General features: G+C 53.1%; 4 protein-coding genes across 4 annotated transcripts; 3 read left to right on the top strand and 1 right to left on the bottom strand.

The window, feature by feature from the left end:
* Window positions 1–1,023: 1,023 nt before the first annotated feature.
* Window positions 1,024–2,874, bottom strand: SETTUDRAFT_175616 (uncharacterized protein). The gene is made up of 5 exons (XM_008024383.1): window positions 2,441–2,874; window positions 1,950–2,388; window positions 1,845–1,895; window positions 1,629–1,760; window positions 1,024–1,570 (listed from the first exon to the last, which is right to left on the bottom strand). The coding sequence occupies exons 1-5, from the start codon at window positions 2,459–2,461 to the stop codon at window positions 1,128–1,130; spliced, it is 1,086 nt and encodes a 361-aa protein (XP_008022574.1). The 5' UTR covers window positions 2,462–2,874; the 3' UTR covers window positions 1,024–1,127.
* Window positions 2,875–3,490: 616 nt separating this feature from the next.
* On the top strand, window positions 3,491–5,264 carry SETTUDRAFT_183003 (uncharacterized protein; the record flags this gene model as incomplete). Its single annotated transcript, XM_008024384.1, has 3 exons — window positions 3,491–3,714; window positions 3,776–3,945; window positions 3,994–5,264. 3 exons carry the CDS (start codon window positions 3,491–3,493, stop codon window positions 5,262–5,264), a joined length of 1,665 nt encoding a protein of 554 aa, XP_008022575.1.
* A 2,449-nt stretch (window positions 5,265–7,713) lies between these two features.
* Window positions 7,714–9,828, top strand: SETTUDRAFT_37261 (uncharacterized protein; the record flags this gene model as incomplete). Its single annotated transcript, XM_008024257.1, has 2 exons — window positions 7,714–8,115; window positions 8,170–9,828. 2 exons carry the CDS (start codon window positions 7,714–7,716, stop codon window positions 9,826–9,828), a joined length of 2,061 nt encoding a protein of 686 aa, XP_008022448.1.
* A 704-nt stretch (window positions 9,829–10,532) lies between these two features.
* SETTUDRAFT_167447 (uncharacterized protein) lies at window positions 10,533–11,997 on the top strand. Its single transcript, XM_008024385.1, has one exon. It carries the CDS (start codon window positions 10,802–10,804, stop codon window positions 11,843–11,845), a length of 1,044 nt encoding a protein of 347 aa, XP_008022576.1. The 5' UTR covers window positions 10,533–10,801; the 3' UTR covers window positions 11,846–11,997.
* The last annotated feature ends 667 nt before the right edge of the window (window positions 11,998–12,664 follow it).

Here is a 12,664-nt window from a genome sequence, read left to right on the forward strand (position 1 = left end):
ACTTGCGCTTCACGGCGAGAAGCAGGCGACATCAAGGGGCTGCAATAGGTGAGACGAGTGCGCAGGCATGCAGAGAAGAATGATATTCTTCTCCTTGCAAAGATCTTGAAAATCAACGGAGCAGTGGCTCTCATGGCCGTCGATAATGAGCAGTCGATACCCACCCACAGTCTGCCTCTTTATATAGGTATCAAAGTGCTCTAACCACGCAAGAGCAAGCTGATTATTCGTCCAGCCATTAGGACTAACTTCAAGAACCTAGTCAGTAGGCAGGTCTTTAAACCAGACGTTGATAAGCACCTTGCCCGCAAAGATAACGAAGGGGGGTAGCCGGCGACCTAACGCGCCCACGCCTTGGATCACAGTAACCCACTTATGGTTACCTAGCTAGATCCGCTTCTTTTTGCTATATCCCTCTGAGCCTGTGATAACTAACTGTAATAAAATCTTGCCTATTATAAAGCTAGTTTCGTCAAAGTTGTAGATATCGTCGTCTACAATACCCTACTTCTGCTTTGTCGCCTGAACTAAGTCGAACTAGCGCTAGATAGCCGCTAGGTCCTCGTAGGTAGCTCGCTGGTGATTGTAGGGACGGCTCTAGCGCGTGCGGAGCTTAGGAGTCCTCTTAACAAAGTTATTAATCTAGTTCTTGCTAATAGGGTTGCTCCCACGCTTATGTAGTAGTTTATTAGCTATTGCTTGAACGTTAGGCTTTGTAGGCGCAAATCCTCGCGCAGACTCCTTAAGAATACGCTTAACTATAGCCTCCTCTTCTAGCTTATTTAGGCGCTTCGAATTCGCTTCGCAGTCGCGTTGAGAGCGCTTTCTAGCGCGTTGGTCAGATAGGGTTCTTTAAGGCACGTTATAGATAGAGGCAGCACGTCTTTAGCTTTAAACACGTTGCGATTGGATATTAAAAAGAGCAAGCTAAAGATCTAATTCAGGATAGGCTAATAAATGTTGACGTTGTTGAGACATGACGTGTTGCAGTCTCGACGTCGACGCGCTGGTGGGGCGTGAGCGACTCGCTTGGGTGAGCGACTCGCTTGTGAACCACGTCATACTACAAGTAATATTCATGACAATCGTTTATTAAAACACATACTGATATGCGTGGGTACAGCTGCTCAAACAAAAGGACTCGTGACTTTTGTACTCTGGGTATCACTTTTGCAGTCCTCGGATAAAGTCACAATCTGTGTGTTCACTGTAATGGCTCTACCGGGAACCACTACTTCTGCGCTTTGGAGGCTTTCGTCGGAGACGAGCGAGTCTTCGGATCCGGTGGCATGGTGACGAGACTGCAGTTTGACGGCGCTCGACGACGCGGTATGGTTGGCGTTACGCATATTCGAGGCGTTGTTGGTCGTGCCGTCGCCCTGAGCTCGAGGCTGGGATAATTCGTATTGCCGGTCATAGCTAGCGGAATTGGAGCTTTTCGCGCCTCTGCCGAGCAGCAGCGACCGCACGGCTGGGAGACAGACGGTAATGAGGGCGACGGAGGCTTCGATTCCGGATACGGTAGCAGTAAGCAGAGGGTGTTCGCGTTTGGCAAAGTATGCTCGTATGCCTGGTACTGTTAGTTTCGGTCGAGTGGAAGACAGAGGTACGGGTAGAGGTGGTCCTACAGCTAGCAATTACTACAATGAAACCCAGGGCAAACATGGCGATAACAGCAAGCTTATCCCTGAGTGACATTTGGAGCCGCGATACCATGGTGATGGGAAGGCAAATGATGACGAGGTCAGAGATAATGTTGACTGTTGCGGTTAGCGCAGGGCCAAAATCGAGCGTGGAATGATACCATGGCGGCGAGGGGATGTTATGTGGCGTTGACGACTTACAGAGACTGAGAAGCCAGAAGTTTACGTCCTCGGCTTGCTGGTCACATCTCTCTATGCAGAATCAGCGAATATTCCTGACGTGGTAGGCATGGGGATTCGGCTTACTGTTCGGATCGAGGTTCCATCGCCTGCTCTGCGGGTAACAATGGAACATGATGTGGAAGAATAGGATGATGTAGGTGATGGCCAGGCCAACCAGCGCAGCGTTATAGACAATGACCATATGTGATCCTGGGGCGGCAAGGGCTCTGTAGAAGAAAACAAGAGCAAACTTGATGCACCAGAGAGTGGTGACGTATATGGTTGTTCCAGGGACGATTGCTTTCATGATGGCCTCCAATTGAGCTGCTGTCAACTTGGACAAGTCACCACCCAAGCCATTGTCCCACATGATCTGCGGGGGGACAAGGCCTGCACAGAAGCACGCCAGCGCGAGGAGCACAAAGTAGTCATCGATGGACAGTTTGCCGATCCTGTGCCATCGAAACCACACGCGCATGGCGACAAATGGTATTGTGATTGCTGTAGAAAGATACCATGAAATCTATGGAGCAGTGAACATTGTACGTGAATGCCTTTGGAGTCCGACTACGTACCCTGAAGGCCTCTGTGCCCATGGTGTGCAGTGCACGGATTTGGAGAGTAGGATGCCCTGATGCAGAAAAGCAATACCACCACTTTCTGTTCTGCTTTGGAAGAGAATAGGATGATAAATGACAATGCTAAAGGTACAGTGGCGAGGCGAGGACTGGTGACGATGGCCAGCCGTCACTGCGGCCAAGGTCAATGTGTTGTGGTATATCTATTCAAGCTTCTGCATAGTGCAGAAGGTTGACCTTTTGCACCACACAATGTATACACATGGTGATCCTGTTCGGCTCACACAAAGCGGTCCCAGGCGCAAGGATGGAGGATCGGAGCTGTCAAAGGGTACCGGCGTTCTGACTCAACCGCCACAGGTACAGGCCATGAGATTCCCATAAAGCATGGGCGGAGCTGCCAATCACCCGCATCCTCTAGCCGTTGCCTGCATGGAACATGGCGAACCCCGCAGAGAACGGGCCCCTGGGCAGGGATCGAGGGAGGCTTTGGTTTTTTGCTTTTTCTTCCCCGTGGACCCATTATACCCAGGATCGACCGTGTCTGGCTGCTAGTTGGTGCGGCGGATGGGATGCCGGGAGCCGGCCATGACGATGCACGGCAGGAAGCGAATACGGGCTGAAGTGCCGCGAGCGCGAGAGTCAAGCAACGGGTTTGGATTGGGACTAATCATGCAAGGGACAAGGTGCCATGGTGGTGGTGGTGGTAGTGGTAGTGGTAGTGGTGTTGGTGTTTCTGGGGGGGCTGAGGAGAGCAGTGCAGATACGCGAAGGAGGCGCTTGGACTCGCCTCGCCGCGACCCACAGTGGAACTGCACAACGGAGATGAGGATACGGTTCCTCCATGCCAGCTCCATCCCACTCCCACTCCCACTCTCGCCTCGTCTGGCCCACACACACACGCGCGCGCGCGCTGGGCCCCCCATTGGCGGCCAAAAATCCTCCTTTGCTGCTGTGGGCCGCCCTCCTGCGCTGTTATATAGCCATGTGGCACCCCAGGTTTGATCTGCATCCCTCCGCCAAACTCTATCCGCCCTGCATTGCATCATGCGGTTTGCGCCCACTGGCTTACGAAGCCTCTCACTAGCCGCTGTTCTCACACAAGCGGCTGTAGCAGCTGCAAACCCCCTACAGCACAAGGCCGCAAAGGCACCCGTGGTCAACGGCACTGCGCCACTGCACCAGGGCACCGTCCACGGCTTCGTCGACGCCTATGGAAACTCGGTCTTTCTGGGAATCCCGTTTGCCGCCACCACGGGGGGAGAGAACCGGTACGCTTGCGGTGGAAATTGCATGTCTTTGCGATGCTTTGGCTGACACGCGCCCTGACAGGTGGCAGCCGCCTAAAGATGCTAACAAGCTGAAGAAGGGCCATGTCCTGGACGCCGCCCACTACGGCCCAACTTGCCCGCAGGCCATGGCCAATCCAGACTACGCTCCTCAAGGCGAGGACTGTCTGAACCTCAACATCTGGGTGCCTCCTCCAAGAGTCCAATCACAAGGTTCGCCTCCGTGTCCCGTGCACCCATGATGCCGTCCTAACCATTCAGCTCCAGAGAACGCTGGCCTTCCCGTCTTCGTGTACATGTATGGAGGCGCCATGGTGACGGGCTCGAGCAGCGACCCCCGCTACATAGGCACCAACTTTGCCAGCTCGGGCGTCGTCTTCGTCAGCTTCAACACGCGCGAGAGCACTTATGCCTACCCCAACTCAGCCGAGCTACGGGATACGAAGTCGAATGAGTCGCAAAACTTTGGCATCCTCGACGTCGACAAGGCCCTGCAGTGGGTGCGTGACAACATTGCCCAGTTCGGAGGCGATCCTGACCATGTCGTCTTTGGAGGCCACTCGTCTGGCTCCGTCATGGTCGATTACTACCTGTGGAACCACCCGGATACCTGGCTCGCGGGAGCGGTTCAGATGGCCGCCAACGCCAAGAGCGGCCCAGCTTATGCTCCTACCAATCAAGTCCTGGACATTGTTGCTCAGGAGGTCCAGTGCCCGACGGGCAAAGGCCAGCTCGACTGCCTCCGCAAAGTGGACATGTATGCCTTACAGACGGCATCCTTCAACGCCAGCCTCAACACATATTTTACCCCTGTCGTGGACAACATTACTCGCTTCCAAGACTTGGAGGCGCGCTTCGCCGCTGGCAAGTATGCCTCGCACGTTCCTCTTCTAACTGGCAACTCCAACCATGAGGGTTCCGTATTCGGTTTCGTATACGGCTCGGAGAACACAAACTTCAGTCAGTGGATCAGGACGTTTGACGCCGACATTGCAGAAGTCCCATACAGCCTCGTCGAGTCCGCCTACAACATGTCCGACTACGCCAGCGTCTCCGCCATGAGCGGTGCCCAGTACGGCGACGCGCGCTTCTTCTGCCCTGTCGACCATCTGCTTGACCTGCGCAGCGAGAAGCAGGACACATGGATCTACCGCTTCATGGCCGAGTACTCCAACACGATTCCTCTCCCCGCACAGGTACCCACCCACGGCGGCGAGATCCCCTTTTACTTTGGCGGCAAGGATGTCTTTTCGCGCGCGGGCGTCGTCAATGTCACCGCCGAGGAACAGGACCTCGCCGACTACCAGCACGCATGGTTTGTCAAGTGGATCAAGAACCCAAAGGCAAGTCCCGGATGGGCCAAGGCCACGCCCAAGACCGGTTCCCTTGGACTACTCGGCATGCGGGGAAACGAGCTCCAGATTGAGCATGGCTCCACGGCCGACTACAACGCAAGGTGTCAGGCCATATACAACCCGTATTTGCCCCTGTACCCTGTTGTACAGAGCATCCATGCAGGCGGTGCACAGTAATGGAAGCGTCATGATTGTGATACATGTATCAAACGCATTATAGCTAATATTGATGTAGTCACTGGACGTATTCATGTGTATATATATATATATCTGACGATAACATAAGCACCTTGCATATTGTGTAGTCTCTGTATATAAGAAAAAGAAGATGATACAGTAACATGCCATTCCTCAAATGTAAGCAGCCACGCCAGGCTGCCGAAGGAAAGTTGCTCAGGGTTGCAACAAGCCCGAAGAAGATGCGCGTCGCGGCCTTTTTGTTCTAGTGCGACGATAGCGTATGAAATCAGCTTTAGGTTAGCCATCTCGGCCATGTGCCACGCAACGCGCAATGTAATATGCAAGGCGCAGTTGACATATCCGTCAGGCTAATCACTACCTGCTTGACACTGCCTCTGCGGCCTGCGCTTACCGCGGTAGGGTAGTCTTCTTTGAGTAGCAGAACCAACACCAGCACTTGGCACCCTACACCAACACCTCACCCCACCAAACGACCTCGGCTCCAAGCAATTCCTCTTCTAAAAAAGCTTACCCTCCAAGAACTCAATGCGCACATGATATCCCAAAGCATCCAAAAAGGCTTGTTTTACGAAGCGTTGCGTCCATTTCTATACTACGCCAGGCCTGAAAAAGATTTGATAAAATATTGGCAGCAGAAGAAGCACCACCAGGCCATGGAACCCCGATCTAGCAAGCTCTCTCCAGCTAGAAGTTGAGTCTAAAATAAGGGGCTGTGTGCGTAGTGGTATGGGTAATGAAGGGGCTGATTCTACGGGGTTTTCAAGTCGTATACAGATGCATACATGCTTAGTACAAATTCACTTGGACAGATTGATTATTAGCAGAGACATACATGTACAAGACATGTACATGGCATTACGTCGACACCAATACTGACAACACTTACTTACACCGAACACCGACAATAGGCTAGCTAATTAGGTCCACGTGCTCCATGTTTGCATATGCACAACGGTCTTGTTATTCTGGCACTGCTGTTGCTAGAATAGATGAGACAAAACCAGAAAGATGAGATAGACTAAAAAGAGGGGGACAGGGAGGATGCGTCGTGTTAAAACACAACATTCGTAATCTGGCGTCTTTCCTTTTTTTTCGTATTGCATTGCACTTACTTTGAGCCTGAGCGTAAGTGTGAGTGGGCCAGCCAACGGTCTTTGTGTTTATAGCTGGACGTGCGCGGTTTAATACTCGTGCTTCTTTGCTTCTTTTGTTTTGATGTTTGATTTTGCTGCATCCACGTTACTATTAGGTCAAGCAAGGAGAGAGTGACCCCTCCCGCACACACACACACAACCCCATGACATGACATGACATGACATGGCACACCCCCGTCCATCCATCCGTTCGTTAGCGCATCTAGAAGGCAGATCTACGATTTCCCTAGCCCCCCGTTCCAAGACACTTCTGACATGTTCCGCTGCTGCTGTCTTGGGGGGCGGGTGTGGGGTTGTCTCAGGGCTGCAAGTCTATCTTTTCCTCTCTTACTCTCTCGTAAGTACTTTCTTTCTTTGCGCCACGCGGAAGGATGACTATTTTCTTTTTTTTCGTACTTATATTGCGGACTTTTTTGATTGCGCTCGCGCCCTGAAGGAAATAATATAGACCCGCACCTTTTTATACAATACCCCGTCCGCTCTGCCCTCAGGCCGCCCGCAGCAGCATACCCACCATTTCTTGGCGGGACCCGCGTTCGAAAAGCACAGTGCTTGTCGTCTCGTAACTAATTAGCCAAGCATCGAGGTAATTGGACACCTGTGCATGGCCCGCCGCGTAGTTGACTGCGCCCCTTTTTGCAGGTCCCATGGGAGGATCGACTTTGGGCCCCATACTCTACGCGTAGCAGGCCAAGTGCTTCTTATGCCACCAGTATCACCATGTGTATGCCTTGTGCAGGGCCGTGTACAACTCCGCCCCTCTGCCAGGCCAGCAGAGAAGCCACTGCGAGGCCACATGCGCAATTCCACGACCTCATACATTGCCCCCCTCACCCAATCCTTCGAGGCTGATGTGCGCATATGTCTGCTTGTTTGGGCTCAGCCCGGCCCGAGTCCGTGTGGTGAATGGCTAACACGCCTTCGCTAGCAGAGCCTCCACCACCCTGCTCCAAACCTTTAGACGATGCCTTTTTCCCTCAAGATTCGCACTTCTGCCCCTCCCAGACAGACAGCATTGCCATCTGCTGGGATGCAACCGCTGCAACTCCGGGCCGCCAAACGCATTGGCAGACCCACGTCGGACCCGCGTCGTCAGTCACGCGTACTGGCATCCACCTGCTATTCTCTACAAAGCCTGACGCCTGGCCCACAACTCCATCAGGCACCCAACCGAGGGTTTGGAAAAAGTCGCCGGCCACCTCAACTGCTGTCCAACCCGCACACCATCTTTCCTTCTTCCGTCCACAAGCCTCTCTTTGCACCACAGCACTATGCCCGCAACTGATGGCCCCGAACGCATCGATCCAGACGACATATTGAACTGCCAACGACGATCCGTATACGAGCAAATCCAGGACCACAAATCACTGCTCTGGCTGCCATGTGCTACCACGTCCCTGTTGACTACAAGACACCTTCTCGTCGAAAGCAATCTGCACTACCCCCTGCAACTGTATAGCTGGCAGATTTCAGCCACCGCCTTCCTCGCCTTAATCTCACATGTATGGCGGCGGTATGAGCAAAACAGTGCCGAGCAAGAGCACCTGGAGAACCGACCAGTCCAAGCTACGCTCTTGGTGGCCGCTTCACATTGTCTGCAAGCAATAGCAGCACTATGTATAACACAGGCCGTACTGCACACTTCGAATCTGCCCCTGCTGTACATGGTAGCGGTGAGTTTGTCCGATGTTGACACACGTGTGGTATTGATGTACTGATCCAATTAGACAATTGCCTTCTTCGCTGAAGGTCTCATACTGCACGTGTTTGCTTACACGCCTCGCTCAAGCACGGACCTTCTGCGTCTGGGTCTGCTCTTGCTGTCTTGCGCTGGAATCTTGTTCATGGAATATCGACTTCAGGTGCCGAGCTTGGTCACATCCATTCTGGCCGTGCTCTTGCTTGGACTGGCGAGCGCTCTAAAGAAGTTGGCTGCAAACTATTATCCAGGAGAGGCACCGACGCAAAGCACGGATGTGATTTGGCTTGTTGCTATGGGCGCCCTAGTCGCGGCGTTCTGCGCAACTAGCGATTGGCCCGAGGAACAGGGAAACCCATTTGACAGCGAAAGAATGTCGTTGCGTGCTTTGAACGCCTTCTCAACCGGAGCGGCGTTTTTGCTGGGAGGCTCAGTGCTGTTTCCCGTGGAGACTTGCCCAGCGTCCCAAGATGCAGCGTCCCAACGCATACGCGATGCATTGACGCAGCTGGCCATGACAGCCATCGTTGGCTGTTTTACTACGCTTTCGCTTCGTCGGTCCTATTCGAGCTTGTACCAGTTGTGTTTTTACTTGTTCGCAATCCTGTGCGTTTGTGGCGATGAGATTTATGGTGCGAGCTGGAAACAAGCAAGGCACCCGAAAGATCCCTACGCCAGCTACGATTTGGTTCTCTGTCAGCACATAACTGTATCAGACGACAGCGAAGAGGCTGGAATGGCTGCGATGCCAACGAGTTGCCCGGATTCTCATAGCCGTGGTCTTCGCTCGTCTTTCAGCAGCGTGATTCTGGTCATGCTATGGACAGCGTACGTAAGCTTCAACTTTGGACAACGCCAATACCCGCGCATTGAGCCTCAGCTGGATCTGGGCTACGAAGCGAATGGTCCTCTGGAAATTGTCATTAGCATGTACAAAGAGCGGACATCTGACGTGGCCTCGCTTATATCGAGGCTACAAAGCATGCCAGACATGTCGCAGGCACTTGTGACAATCTATCTCAAGGATAGCGAGGCAGACGAAGAGCGAGTCAAGCAAGAGACGGCCGCACACAACGTCATCAAGCTCCCAAACGTGGGGAGAGAGGCCGAGACATACCTCAACCATATCCTCACCCGCTGGGACAACCTTGCCGAGCGCACCGTTTTCCTTCAAGCCGACGTGCACAACCCACGCGAGTTTTATCCGTTCTTCGAACGCTATTTCCGCGCAAACCAAACCGGCTTCCTTAATCTCGGCTGGGTAGGTAATGTTTGTAATAGCGATGAGTGCGGCGATAAACATGGCTGGCAGGATGAGACAGAGCTGTTTCCGGAAATTCAATCACGCATCGACCACTCGGTGCGCGATGGTGTCCTGCTGAGCTACAAGGGCCAGTTCATTGCTACCGCCGCGCGCATTCGCGGCATCGACAAAGCAATATATGCCGATCTCTGGAAGCTTTTGGTCGACGAAAACAGCTGGGCGCACAACGAGCCCTATCTGCAGGGCCGCGAAGATTCCATGAGCCAGCCGTGGTTCGGATATACAATGGAGAGAATATGGAATGTGCTGTTCCAATGCTCAGACATGGACGTCGCATGGAAATGCCCTACACTCCTGAGTGGATGGAGACGCGGTGGCACCATCGCTGACTGCCAGTGTTTCGACACAGAGTGGATGGAGTAGGAGGACGGGCCTGAATCGCGCCATGAGCCTTTTGTCTTATTTGCTGTGATACCCCCCTAGACCATGAGCGACGTAAAAGCATCTTTTTGCTGTTGTTATTGTTTGTTTGTTTGTTTTTTGTTTTCCTCTTGGGGCCTCGCTCCTTGTATACGGGTAATTTTAGCAGGCCACGCACTCGTTGCAATATTACGACCTATTTTTAATTGGCATAGAGTTCGGAACGGCTTGTTTTTTCTGGCGCTCCGTACGCCGCGCACTCGCCCAACGGTGCTTTAATTTATGATTGCCATTTCTTCGGCTTGCGAGGACGGGCGCCGGGGCGGGAGGGCCATCGGGTGCGGGGACCGTGTGCAGCGAACTAGAAGGCGCCATGGTTTTTCCGACGTGTTTGAGAATGTGAAACTGGGAGGATTGGAGGAGGAGGGGGAGGGGGAGGGGGGCGCTGCTGAAGCGCCAAGGTGAAACGTGTTACAGCCAGCGAGGCGGCTACAGGAGTGCGGTTGGGGTTGGGGGCACGTGACGCGCTATTCCCTCTTTGCAAGGCTGCACGGGTGCTGCGACGGGTCCCTGCGGCAGGCACAATGTCAGCAGAGGCACCATCCATGGATGACTCGCCCCTATCGCAAAGCAATGGCGTCGCAGATGGTCCCCTTTTGCGCCAAACATCCTGCAGTATACCCGCAGTATCAGCGCGAAGGAGTTTGTCAATGCCACTTTAATCCAGCCTGCAAGTCCTGAGTTCTGGCCGTGTGCGTGTGTGTGTGCCCAGCCACGACGCCGACGACGACGCCCACGAAGACGACGACGACGACAACTGGTCACTGCTCACATACACTCTCTCGTCTGTCCTTTTTTGATTTTAGTGGGCAGTGAGCCAGCCTCAATAATATCTATCTATAGCACGCTTACTCGGGCTCCTGGCGGCCAACGTTTCCCTTTTTCTTTGAGACCAACCCTGCACATAACACGACACATGGCCACCGTCGAGCAGCGAGCGAGCAACAAGCTCTCAATGGGGTCCAACAGGAGCTCAGATGGACTGTACAAGCATCGCCAAAGTATGCTGTACCGCGAACTCGAGATCCTGCTCGAACTCACACCTAGCACCTTTAGCTCTCCTCTGCTGGCGCTTCCCCGCGAAATCAGAGACCAGATCTTCGACCATGTGCTGCCAGATACCTCCGACAGCCGCCCCGAGTTGCACACGTGCCTATGGAGTGCAGAAATGTCAAACGGCGAGCCCTGGCGACACGATATTTTCGGCTATGGACCCGCGGTAGCCAGACCAGCGCGCCTTCGCCCGGAGCTGCTGCTCATCAACAAGCAAATCCGCGAAGAGCTGCTGCAAAACTACTTCCGCCGCAGCAAAGTCAAGCTCCACGCCGAGCTGCGCAATACCCGCACCAACAATGACTATTTCGAGTTCTCGCAGCACATTTTGAAACTGCCCATGTTGGCGCATACAACGCACATTCGCTTCTATCTCGAGTGGAACTACACGACGCTGCGCAACGGGAGCCGAGATAGGATGCTCAAGGACCAGACGCGCATGACGTATAATCTGCTAGCCGCCATTGACAAGATTGTCCAGCCCCTGCAGAGCGTCGAGACGATTGAGCTGTCGGTCCTCTTCTTCTGGAAATACCGGAGCGGCAAAATGTACAGCCTGTCCATGCAGGATCTCTTCGACCTCGAAGGCATCTTCAAGCGCTGTGCCGAACTCCGCTGGCTGGGCCTCCTGGGCGAAAACGACCTCCCTGGCAAAGTCAAGCACACGACGTCAACGTACCTCAGTCCCTCTGCCACAACAACACCAAGCTCGTCGGCGGGCGTGGGTTATAAAATGTCCACGGAGCGCAAGGGCACCGAACAGAGCGGCGGTATGGAGATATGTATCAGCCGCGACCTGGAGGATGCCATGGAGGAGAGGCGGAAGAGCAGTTTTGATTTCTTCGGCAACTATGAAATCGGTGAGCCGTTGCCGCAGCCCGCTTACCAACACGGGGCCATGATATGATCTAAGGGGGGAAGAGAATGACTCGTTCGGTCGGTGAGTCGGTCAGAGACAGCATCTATTGGTTTTCTTGTTCTCTCTCTGTGCAAGCCCTCCAAAAAAAAACAAGTGTCTACTTAGTTGAGTTACATGTGCGGAAAAAAACAAGAACCCATGGCGCAATTTTGCTATTTCTTCACACATACATTCAAGAAGGTTTTCTGTAATGCATAATGTAGCGTATACAGACGTATACCTACCATAGCAGTAGTATATATATATATATAACGTGGTTCACAAGCGAGTCGCTCACCCAAGCGAGTCGCTCACGCCCCACCAGCGCGTCGACGTCGAGACTGCAACACGTCATGTCTCAACAACGTCAACATTTATTAGCCTATCCTGAATTAGATCTTTAGCTTGCTCTTTTTAATATCCAATCGCAACGTGTTTAAAGCTAAAGACGTGCTGCCTCTATCTATAACGTGCCTCAAAGAACCCTATCTGACCAACGCGCTAGAAAGCGCTCTCAACGCGACTGCGAAGCGAATTCGAAGCGCCTAAATAAGCTAGAAGAGGAGGCTATAGTTAAGCGTATTCTTAAGGAGTCTGCGCGAGGATTTGCGCCTACAAAGCCTAACGTTCAAGCAATAGCTAATAAACTACTACATAAGCGTGGGAGCAACCCTATTAGCAAGAACTAGATTAATAACTTTGTTAAGAGGACTCCTAAGCTCCGCACGCGCTAGAGCCGTCCCTACAATCACCAGCGAGCTACCTACGAGGACCTAGCGGCTATCCAGCGCTAGTTCGACTTAGTTCAGGCGACAAAGCAGAAGTAGG

The sequence above is a fragment of the Exserohilum turcica genome (assembly GCF_000359705.1).
Source record: "Exserohilum turcica Et28A unplaced genomic scaffold SETTUscaffold_12, whole genome shotgun sequence".
NCBI classification, from domain to species: domain Eukaryota; kingdom Fungi; phylum Ascomycota; class Dothideomycetes; order Pleosporales; family Pleosporaceae; genus Exserohilum; species Exserohilum turcicum.

What these genes read in the sequence shown, in the direction of transcription:
- SETTUDRAFT_175616 (XM_008024383.1), bottom strand. Translation starts at nt 2,461, where the DNA reads ATGGGCACAGAGGCCTTCAGG. An exon ending in ATGGAACCTCGATCCGAACA is followed by an intron (nt 1,896 to 1,949) that starts GTAAGCCGAATC and finishes GATTCTGCATAG; the next exon opens with AGAGATGTGACCAGCAAGCC. An exon ending in CTTCTGGCTTCTCAGTCTCT is followed by an intron (nt 1,761 to 1,844) that starts GTAAGTCGTCAA and finishes TAACCGCAACAG; the next exon opens with TCAACATTATCTCTGACCTC.
- SETTUDRAFT_167447 (XM_008024385.1), top strand. Translation starts at nt 10,802, where the DNA reads ATGGCCACCGTCGAGCAGCGAGCGAGCAACAAGCTCTCAATGGGGTCC.